This window comes from Loxodonta africana, chromosome 24 (assembly GCF_030014295.1).
Source record: "Loxodonta africana isolate mLoxAfr1 chromosome 24, mLoxAfr1.hap2, whole genome shotgun sequence".
Taxonomy (NCBI): domain Eukaryota; kingdom Metazoa; phylum Chordata; class Mammalia; order Proboscidea; family Elephantidae; genus Loxodonta; species Loxodonta africana.
In genome coordinates, this window is record NC_087365.1 from 62,472,325 (window position 1) to 62,483,710 (window position 11,386).

Below are 11,386 nucleotides of genomic sequence, written 5' to 3' on the forward strand. Positions count from 1 at the left end.
CCCCTTAGGTCACTAGGCCCTGGCCCTGCCCCTTAGGTTACTAGTCCCTGACCCCACCCCTTAGGTCACTAGGCCCTGCCCCTCAGGTCTCTAGGCCCTGGTCCCACCACTCAGGTCACTAGGCCCTGGCCCCACCAGCCCCAGCACCCCTCCCTCTAGAGCCCAGCCTGGGGCTCAGAAGGCCAGGCCAGTGGGGAGCAGCTGGGGGGCCTCAGGCCAGACTCGATAGCTGCTGGCCACCCCCGCCAGGCCCCCAGAAGTAGCTGTTTTTGCTGCCTGTGCTGAAGAGAGGTGTGGTATTTTAAATCTGTGTTGGATACATTCACTATGTTTAAATTACACTGTCTGCCGTGACTCATGGGAAATGGTTTTGTTTCCTGAGGCTGGGCCTGTCAGCCCCCAGGACCCCAAGGCCTTCCTGGGACCCCAAGGCCTTCCCGGGACCCCAAGACCTTCCCAGGACTCCAAAGCCTTCCCAAGAGTGGAGAGGGTCTCCTGACCTGGCTCAGCCATGACAGCACCCTGTGGTCCTGCAGCAGGTGGACCCCAAACACAGAGCAGCCAAGATGAACAGAGGGTGAAGTGCAGGCCCCCAGGTCCCAAGCCACTCAGGAGCCTGGACAGAGCCTCCCCCGGGGTAGGTTCCTGGAGGCTGGACAGAGCAGTTGGCACTGAGGCAGGCCGATGTAGGACCAGCTGTCCCCCCAGGGGTGGAACCAACCTTTCTCCATGTGTTCGACCCAGTGTCTGTTTAGCCAAGCTGTAATGGGACCTGAAGGTGAGCACAGGCTGCAGCCGCCTCCCAAAGGCCACCGAGTTCTCCTGAGCAGATTCTGAGGCTGGGACTTCCCTTCGTCAGAGCTGTCGTTGCCACAGGCAGGGCCTTCAGAGGCACAGCTCCGGCCAGTGCCCCGAAAGGAGGCAAGCATGGTCAGACGGACAGACAGACGGACGCCTGGAACCCCAGGGAGAGAGCCCACCTGCCTCACGGCTCCAGAAACCTCTGGCCGCAGCGCCCTCCAGCACTGCCCTGGTTCTCTGTGGCCACTGCCCACTGTCCGAGGGATCCCCAATCCTCTGGGCCCCTGCCATGCCATGATGTGTGTGAGCCTCTGCGGGGCTCGGGACAGGTTGCACAGTCCCTATGCCTCAGTTTCACCATCTGTAAAAGGGGGCACTACTATCTGCTTCAGGGAGTGGCTGCAGACTGACGAGTAGAGAGACGCAGGACCCAGCGTGTGAGAGCACCTGTTTGTGTCTGCTGGGCTGCCTCTGGGTCGTCCTCACTGGGACAATTGTGACCATCGTGCCAAGATGAAACCTCACCCACAGAATCCATAGTTCTGCTCGAGAGCCCAGGGCAGACCCAGGTATGGAGACATAGGGGATGGTGGCTGGGGCCCAGCCCAGGGAACCCCAATTGTGGGTCCCCCACAGACTCCTAGTAAATGCACTGCCACCGCTACCAAGCCACAGAGCCAGGGCAGACAGTTTCTGCAAACAACCAAAAGCCTCTTTGCATCTGAGAATTCAAAATGAGCCTAAGAACAGCTTAGCAGCAGCCTTCATCCCCAATCTTGAGATTGCACACTGCAAGTGCTTGGAAGCCAGAAACATCAAAACATTGTAGGCAGGAGAGTGTGTTTAAGAGAGGAGCTGCTCCAGGTGGCTGTGAGCCCCTCCACTGTCACCGCTGCCTGGGGCGGAGGCCAGTGGGGACAGCTCGGGTTGGGGGGACAGCTCTCCCTCAGCCCAGGAGCTGCCCACTGCTCACCTGCCCACTGAGGAGGTCTCGCTCCTGTCGTGGGGAGCCAGCCAGCCACCCTCCCCAACAAGGCCACAGCTCCCCCTGGCCAAGCAGGTGCCTGCAAAGGCTATTCTCAGCCTGGTACATCCAAGGAGCCAAACTCAGACTCAGGCCAGGGTTCAAGGTCTGGTCCAGCCACTTACAAGCAAAGTGACTTTGGACACAACCCTTGGCCTCCCTGAGACTCAGTTTCCCCAATACAGACTGGGTTAGCAATTAGGTTAGAGGTAGTGTTGTGGGGGGAGTAGCTCCCACCTTTCTGTGCTCTGAGAGGCAGTTGCCATGCAGCAGGAGGCAGGCTCTGCCTTTAGTATCGACATTTGAACCCCTGGCATGCAGAATGGAAGGTCTTGGGCTCAGCCCTTCTTTTCGAGAGAGCTCAGGGGGAGCAGCCACGCACTCAGGGCAGGATTTGCAGGTGTGCTGTGCCAGACCTGGGGCTTTGAGCCTCTGGTTCTTCCCCACAGCCTATGTTCGCATTGATTGAGCACCCCCGCACCCAGACCCTTAGCCCCAGCCAGCATGCTGGGTGCCCAGGACTGATTCAGAGGGTGATATCTCCCTTGCAGGAGCCCAGACTGGCTCAGCAGGAGGTCTGACAGCCACCCTTTCTCCTACAGGTCAACACCTTCGTCTCTTTCGTGTTCCCTATGGTGGTCATCTCGATTCTGAACACCATCATCGTCAACAAGCTGACTGTCATGGTGCGCCAGGCAGCCGAGCAGGACCAGGTCTGCACCATTGGGGGCCAGCAAACCACGTTCACCATGTCCATCGAGCCTGGCAGGGTGCAGGCCCTGAGGCATGGCGCCCGGGTCTTACGTACGTAACTTCTGGGTCCTGCTAGGGGTGGGCAACAGCCCAAGGTCACCAGAGGGAGAGCTTCAAAGACATGGGGACAAAGCACATTAATGCCAAGACTCAGGAGTGCTTGCTTCAATCAGGGCCGTGGTGCTGCTTTTCAGCTTTATCCATCCATCCACCCACCCACTCAACCACCAACCCATCATCCATCCACCCATTCATTTTTCCATCCATCCATCCATTAAAATCATCCACTTCTATTTGTTGTTTCTTCCTTCATCCATCCACCCATTCATTCGTTTTTCTTCTTTCATTCATCCATCCATTTATTCATCCATCCACTCATTTTTCCATCCATCCATCAAATCATCCATTCATTCTTTTTGCCCTTCATCCATCCATCCATTCATTCGTTTTTTCTTCCTTCATCCATCCATTTATTCATTCATTCATCAGTGGATGACTCAGGTGCCTTCCGCCTCCTCCTTCCCACTCCTGACCTGAATTCCAGGCCTCCTTCCAGGGTTTGGCCAGATCCATGTGGCCGAGTGCATCACCCTGCAGAGGGGCTGGCTTGATGCTCCCAGCCTTCACCCGAGGAGCTTTTGGACTATGTGAGTGCCAGGTCCACCCTGGCAACTAAATCAGGTGTGAGGTGTCAACAGATGAGGCCCGGAATGTGACCACCCCCCCCCCAAGGCTCTGCAAATCTAATAGGGAGTCTTGAGGAATGAACCCCCAAAGGCCCCAAGTCCACCCTGTCACAGGAGAGCAAGGGGGAGCTTATGTCTTGTGAGGGCTTTGGTATTCTGGCCCGTGTGTCCCTGGGTCTGGCCATGCTCAGAGAGGTGGGCATTGGTGAGGGAAGCTCGTTCCCTAGACACCCTGCTGCCCCCAACTCCTAAGGGCAACCCTGCTTGCCAGCCAGCCCCACAAGATGGCAGCTGAGGTGGAACCCCACAGAGCACTGGACTGTGCCTTCTGCTGGCCCCAGCAGCCCTCCTGATCGCCACCCTCAGGCAGATGGCCTGGAGCCCTGCGCAACGGGAATGACTACTTGCCTCTGGTTCTGGGTCTAGCACAGCGCCATCCAGTACAGTGTAATGTGAGACACGTGGGTCATTGTGGAATGTTCTAGAAACCACTTGTCAAAAGTAGAAAGAAGCATAATGGTGTGTTTTATTTAGTGCAGTATATCCAAACTATCATTTCAGTGCGTGGTGGGGTGAGAGCTCGTCTGCGGACTGTCAGCACTGGGACAACTCCCCTGACTGTTGAGTGAAGGAACGCATCTGAAAAACATCAACTATGATGAAAATCATGTATTTTACTTTGTATTTAACGTGAGCTGGATTTTCATTCCAGCCATGGGCTAATCCTGGGACAGACAGGTGGGTGGGGATCCAGAGCACCATTTTCTGACCAAACCCCTCAAGAGTGGACTCCCTCCCCTTTGTCCTCACGCCTCTGCGCCATCACAGCACGTGCAGCTGCTTGGTTTCCAGCAGGCAGGCATCCCCCATGCTCTGTGCCGCCTGGTTAGCAGTCCCCAGCTGCAGGTCACCGCTGCAGGAATCCCTCGTCTTCTGCAAGCTTTCTGATCTCACACTTGCCTCCTACTGTGGGGTGAATGTCTGTTTGGGGGATATGGCATGAGGACCGGTTTTATTAGTGTGACACCTGCAGCTTCCAAGAAGTACCTCAGAATGTCCTTGACAGCAAATACTCAGAAAGCCTGGAGTGCACCGTGGCCAAGAGTGCCGGCAGGCCCATCACCACCAGTGCTGCCCTTGGCAGCGCTCTCTGACTCAGGGAAGCTGGTGAGTCACTTGACTCAGAGTGGTGCTGTTCACTGCCAGAGTAACCCAGAATCTGTGCTCATGTTTTATAAAGGAAAGAACAATCATCATAAACCCTGTGGCAGGGATGGCCATGGAAGGAGCAGAAACCAGCCCCAGATGCCTCCTCCCACCGGAGCTGTGAGCACAGAGGCCATCGCTGCCCTTGTCACCCTCATCACCAGAGTGGGCAGGGGAGCCAGGGGGTGGCAGGCCCAGGGCTGGCTGACCTTCTGGCCCTGTTTCACTCCGAGTTAAAGATTAGTTACCCATTGGAGACCCAACTGGGCTCCACGCGAGCTTCTCCCTCCACCTGATCAGCTGGGACACAGCTCAGACCCAAGGTCAAGCCTGGCCTCCTCGCCCTGACTCAGGCGGTGCCTCAGCCTCTAGGTGGCCAGATGAGCTACAGGGCCAAATTTCAGACAAACGACAGATGGTTTTTAGTAGAGGTAGGTCCCAAATACTGCAGACTTGGTTCGTCTGAAGTTCAGTCTGCTGGGCATCCGTTATCGTTATTTGCTGAACCTGGCCAGCCTGCTCATCGGGGTCTAGCTCAATACCGGCCCCAGGGATTCTTCCAGAACAGCCACTAGAGAAGCTGGGGAGGGGCCCACCCTGGGACATGCTCAGGTCTTCAGGAGCACTCATGGGCTCTGAGGGTCCCGACTGTTCCCAGGAAGCTGGGCGGCTGGAGCATGAGGCCCTGTTGCATGCTGGGTGCTGGCCACATGGCCCAGGGTCCCCCTTCTAGCCAGGAGAAGATGGCCAGCAAGGAAACAGCAAACAGGGTGCCTTCAAAGGGCACATTGGGCAAGGAAAATGGGGTCTCTGAACGCAGGCCCAAAACCACTGATGCAGCCAACCAGCTGTGTCCCCATATAAACTGAAATGTGGGGACCCCAAAACCCAGGGCCTCTCTTTGGTCACCACTTGGCCCTGCATAAACCAAAACATGGGGGCCCCAAAGCTCAGGGCCTCTCCTTGGTCCTCCCCGTACTCCCAAGGTAGAGTCTCTGGAATGGTGATTATCTGCCTGGGGATGGCACAGCAGCCCCACCACCATGTGTAAACCACGATGGACCCTGAGTGAGGCCAGGGCTGCGCCCGGGCAAATAGACTCCCAGAGCAACAGCAGCCTGGCCACGCACCCATCACCGCCCGGCACTGGCCCCTCCACGGTGGACTGGCACCCAGAGCACAGCAGTGGCCCCGGATTTCCAACCAAGGCCTGGAAGCCAGTGGGAGTGATATCATTCACTGCTCACCTCTGCCGGAAGGTTCTGCCTGTCAGGTTTGGAGCAGGGCAGTTCTAGGAACCATCTCTCTGCACCTGCACAGCGAGCCTCCAAGGGGTGCTGCTATCGTTGTGAGGTGCTGTCGAGTCAGTTCCAACTCATAGCGACCCCACATACAACAGAACGAATCACTGCCTGGTCCTGCTCCATCCTCATAATTGTTGCTATGCTTGAGCACATTGTTGTAGCCCCTGTAACAATCCATCTCATTGAGGGTCTTCCTCTTTTCTGCTGACCCTCTGCTTTACCAAGCATGATGTCCTTCTCCAGGGACTGGGCCCTCCTGACAACATGTCCAAAGTATGTGAGATGAAGTCTTGCCGTCCTCACTTCTAAGGAACATTCTGGCTGTACTTCTTCCAAGACACGTTTGTTCTTCTGGCAGTCCATGGTATATTCAATATTCTTCGCTAACACCGTAATTCAAAAGCATCAATGCTTCTTCAGTCCTCCTTATTCATTGTCCAGCTTTCGCATGCATATGAGGCAATTGAAAACACACACTTTAGTCCTCAAAGTGTCACCTTTACTTTTTAACACTTTAAAGAGGTCTTTTGCAGCAGATTTGCTCAATGCAATGCATCTTTTGATTTCTTCACTACTGCTTCCATGGACCTTGGTTGTGGGTCCAAGTAAAATGAAATCTTTGACAACTTCAGTCTTTTCTCCATTTGTCATAATGTTGTTTATTGGTCCAAATGTGAGGATTTTTGTTTTCTTTATGTTGAGGCGTAATCCATACTGAAGGCTGTGGTCTTTCATCTTCGTCAGTGGGCACTTCAAGTCCTCTGCACTTTCAGCAAGCAAGGTTATGTCACCTGCATATCGAAGGCAGTTAAGGAGCCTTCCTCCAACTCTGATGCCACATTCTCCTTCATATAGTTCAGCTTCTTTGATTATTTGCTCAGCATACGGATTGAATAGGTATGGTGAAAGGATACAACCCTGACACACACCTTTCCTGATTTTAAACCACACGGTGTCCCTTGTCCTGTTAGAATGACTGCGTCTTGGTCTATTGAAAACACACACTTTAGTCCTCAAAGTGTCACCTTTACTTTTTAACACTTTAAAGGTTTTGCATGAGCACAATTAAGTGTTCTAGAATTCTCATTCTTTGCAATATTAACCATAATTTGTTATGATCCACACAGTAGAATGCCTTTGCATAGTCAATAAAACACAGGTAAACATCTTTTTGGTATTCTCTGCTTTCAGCCATGATCCATCTGACATCAGCAATGGTATTCCTGTTTCCACATCCTCTTCCGAATCTGCCTTGAATTTCCGGCAGTTCCCTGTCGATGTACTGCTGCAGCCACTTTTGAGTTATCTTCAGCAAAATTTTACTCGTGTGATATTAATGATATCGTCTGATAATTTCTGCATTATGTTGGATCACCTTTCTTTGGAATGGGCAAAATATGCTACATCTCCATTTTAGAGATGAAGAAACTGAGGCTCAGAGAGGGGAACTGCCTTGCCGAGACCAGACCCTGACCAAACCCCTGCTCAGAAGTGAGGCTTGGGCTTTGTCTTGGTCTCCTAGGTCTGCTGTAACAAGTTACCACAAAGTGGGTGGCTTTAAAACATGGAGGTTTATTGTCTCACAGTGGTGGATGCTGACGAGTCGAAATTCAGGCTGTCGGCAGGGCCATGCTCTCGCTGAAGGCTCCAGAGGAAGATGCTTCCTCATCTCCCTCAGTTTCTGTAGCCCCAGGCACTTCTTGGCTTTCCTTGGTTTGTAAAAGGATCCCCATGTGTGTGTGGCTGTCTCCCTGTCTGTCCTTCTCTTTGACAAGACACCATTCAAAGGACCAGGACTAGGACTCACTCTACTCTGGTACCACCTCCTTAAAACTGATAACAAAAGGAAAACACTGTTTCCCCAAATAAGGTCACATGCATGGGTACTAGGGTTAGGACTTCAACATCTTTTGGGGGGACACAATTCAACTCATAGCAGTCTTTAACCATTGCAGGACAGTGTGCCCAATATTAAAATCCAAAATGACCAAGAGGTTTGAGACGCTGCCTTCTTAAGTCACCTGAGGGACCAGCCTAGAGACACCCCAAGGCCCCCTCAGCAGAGCCCCTCCAGCCACGCTGAGCCCCTCCCCCCAGCAGAGTCTTGCAGCCCACTGAGCTCCCTAGCAGAGCCCTGTACCCTGCTGGGCCCCCCCAGATAGCCCCGCAGCCCACCAAGCCTCCTTCCATTTCCCAGGTGCGGTGGTCATTGCCTTTGTCGTGTGCTGGCTGCCCTACCACGTACGCCGCCTCCTGTTCTGCTACGTGTCAGAGGAGCAGTGGACCCCGTGAGTATGCGGTGGCCCCCAGCAGGGGAGGTGGGAGGTTATGGGGGGCACTGCTGAGCGACCAGCTCATGGCAGGTGGTGCAGGTCCCTCCCAGCTGGGTCCTCAGGCCTCTGGGAGGCTGCTGGGCAGGGTGCAGTGTGACAGAGCCCAGAAAGGGAGCTACAGAGGGGAGGGTGCTGTCAGCAGGAGACACCCTGGGAAGGTGCTGGTCCCACCATGGGACAGGTTTCTGGAGCAGAAGAGGAAAGTCGACCCTAAGAGAATCAGTGCCAACAATTTAGATCGATCTGAACCCAAGAGGAAGGGGTTACCCCCAGGAGAGGATGTGAGGAGGTGTGAGCTTCTGCACGTGTTGGCAGGAGTACCACACCCCAGGAGCACCCCCAGGTTTGATGGTTTGCCAGGAGGACTCACAGGACCCAGCAAAGAGTTGTCCTCGTGGCCGTAACTTATTACGTCAAAAGGACACACAGCACAATTGGCAAAGGGAGAGGGAGCTGGGCCAAGTGGGGAGGCCAGATGTGAGCTTCCAGGCTCCTGCCCCTGTGGAGGTACACAGAGCACCCTTAATCCTCAGCAATGAGCATGATTTGTGTACAGCGCTGTCCACAGGGAAGGTCATTAGAGACCCAGGCTTCCTACTGGGGACTGGTCACCCGCTCCTCTGCCTGGCACATACCAACACCCCCTCCCAGCAGGAAGGGAGGGTCAGCACGAACCACATTGAATGTACACAGTCTAGGCACAGGGAGTCCCCTTTATCAGTTAGGGAATGCGGGAGCCCTATCAAAATCCAAGTTCCCAGACGCCAGTCAAGGGCCAACCTGCACGCAGGCCTTTCCCAGGATGGCTGCCTCAGGCCTGTTTTGGGGCTGTCAGCATAGCAGGGCTGCCATCTCCAAGGGGTAATAGGGTCTTCAAAGTGAAGAGGGGCAGTGGGGGACATATACAGGGCAGAGGGGGAGGAGAAGTCACAGGGAAGCAAAGTCCAGGATGAAGGACTTACAGAGCTTGGGGCTGCCTTGTGGTAGAATGAGCTGCCTGGTGAAGGAGGGAGATGTCTGTGAGTGGAGGCAAACAAGCCAGGGGCAAGATGCATGTCTTCCTGGGATACCTGGAGGGGTTCCTACCCTGAGGAGGGGGCCGCTGGAGTGCTGCGGCCCTGGGATGCACCCTGGGAGTCTCCACGGGCCTCCGATGCCGGCAGTTACGGTGAATTGCGGGGAGAGAAGGGGTGGCCACAGGGGTGGCCGCAGCTCTGCTCAGCCGATCGGCACTAGGCGGGGAGCCAGAGCCTGGAGTTTATTAGGAGACACCCCCATTTAAAAAATCAACAAGCAGGGCTTTAGTTGTGCCTCAAGTGCACGTGTCAGCAGGCCAGGGTCAGCTCCTCTGTCCTACGTACCTTGAGGCCTCTGCAGGGCCAGCGGGTCTGGGGGGGCTGGTGGGTCTGAGGACTGGCTGGGTCTAGGGGGCCGGGTGGGGTCTGGGGGTTCTGGGCAGCATCGGGGGTATGGGAGGCCGACAGGTCTGGGGGCCAGGGTCTGGGGGCCGGGGTCTGGAGGCCGGCGGGCCTGAAGCCCGCTGGGTCCGGGTGGTTGGCTGGGTGGTGGGGGCCAGCTGGGTCTGGGGGCCGGCAGGTCTGAGGGCCAGGATCTGAGCTTCCCCTCCCACAGGTTCCTCTATGACTTCTACCACTACTTCTACATGCTGACCAACGTGCTCTTCTACGTCAGCTCCACCATCAACCCTATCCTCTACAACCTCGTCTCCGCCAACTTCCGCCAGCTCTTCCTGTCCACCCTGGCCTGCATCTGCCCCCTGTGGAGGCCCAGGAGGGAGAGGCCGGCGCTCTCGAGGAAAACCAACAGTGTGTCCAGCAGTCACACCTTCTCCAGCAACGTCACCCGGGAGACATTCTACTAGGCCCATGGGGGGCGAAGGGGTGACGGGGGGGGTGAGGGGGTGACGCGTCAGGGCTGGAGGGGCCTCCGCCCTCACCACTCAGAGCTGCCCCCCACGAGCTGGGGCCTGGTCAGTGGAGTCCCCATTGCTGTTCAGCCTCCCTGCCTTCTCCCTGTCTCCCTCTTCCCATCTTTGAAAGCCAGGAGAGGGTGTTCCTTTCCCAGACTCCAGAGCGCTTTTAATGAGGAGAAATTAGTGCTGGGGACACGGTTTCTTTGTTCACAGGCTAATGGATGTTTAGAGAAGGAAATGAAAGGACAGGTGGGCTGGGATCTCGGTCAGGGGAAATGGTTGCGTTCACAGTGACGGCACCTCTGAGGCTGGCCTGGGAGGACAGGGTGACCTGGAATGGCACGGGGGTGGGGGGGGAGCGCTGAGTGATGCCCACCACTGCCTGGCTGGCTCCTGGCTGCTGCTCTGCACAAGACCAGGAGAGGGCACCATCCCCCATCCAGTTCAGGGGCAGCTGCAGCCCCAGGTCCCTTGAGGGCCCTGATTTTGGCCCTGACACCCAGGCCTGTCCCCTCCATCACAGCCCCACCCCCACAGAGGCAGTTCCGAAGAAGGGGCTGCCCTCTGGGACCTGCTGTCCCTCAGGCCTGGGCTCCCTCCCTCAGGCAGCACCGCCCACCCAGGAACCAGAGGGTCAGGTGAGCCCTCCCCTGCCCAGGAAGGATGGGAGGCCTGGCCCCTCTTCCTTGCCGGTCCCTGAGGGTGAGGGGTGCTCCCTCCGCTCTGCTGAGCTGAGGTCCTGCCAGCGACATCCAGGCACCCAGCTGGCAAGCAGCCCCAGCAGAACCCCAGATGCATCCATCACTCTCTGCCACTGTAACCGAGCCGGCTCAGGGCACCCAGCAGGACCGGCGCCTCCAGGGTCTCCAGAAGCCAGGCTTCACCCAGGACAGGAGGCTGTCGGTCCCAGGGAAAGGCAGGTCCCAGGACAAGCTGCCCTGGAGAGCCAGGGGCCAGCGGCCCGTGTGGCAGAAGGGCCCAGAAAACAAAACTCAGGCCTTTTGTGAGTAGTTGGTACTCAGCTTGCGACGCCATCTGCCCAGAAGGGATGTGGTGGTGATGGACGCTTCACCTGCTGTGAGCCCAGATCAGGTGCGAGTCGGGATGTTGAGTCCTAGTCCCGGCTCTCTGCCTCTCGGGAGTCAGTTTCCCCATCTGTAAAGCAAGGAGGAGATGCTACAGTGCCCACAGCCAATTCGAGCTGGCTGCTCTGCTATGGATTCTGTGTTACAGGGACCCCACATCGTTCCTCTGCCGCTGCACAAACCTCACTCAGCCCACCAAAAACGGGCCCAGGGGAGGCTGGCCCATTTACCAAGCTTCCTGCCAAATGGCATCACCGCTCC

At 56.1% G+C, this 11,386-nt stretch overlaps 1 protein-coding gene across 1 annotated transcript in view; it reads left to right on the forward strand.

The window, feature by feature from the left end:
• Window positions 1-9,989, forward strand: part of NTSR1 (neurotensin receptor 1) — a 56,931-nt gene extending 46,942 nt beyond the window's left edge. The window contains exons 2-4 of the mRNA XM_010601152.2: window positions 2,428-2,629; window positions 7,972-8,062; window positions 9,740-9,989. Of these exons, the coding sequence (XP_010599454.1) occupies window positions 2,428-2,629; window positions 7,972-8,062; window positions 9,740-9,989 (543 nt within the window). The remainder of the gene's footprint in view (window positions 1-2,427; window positions 2,630-7,971; window positions 8,063-9,739) is intronic.
• The last annotated feature ends 1,397 nt before the right edge of the window (window positions 9,990-11,386 follow it).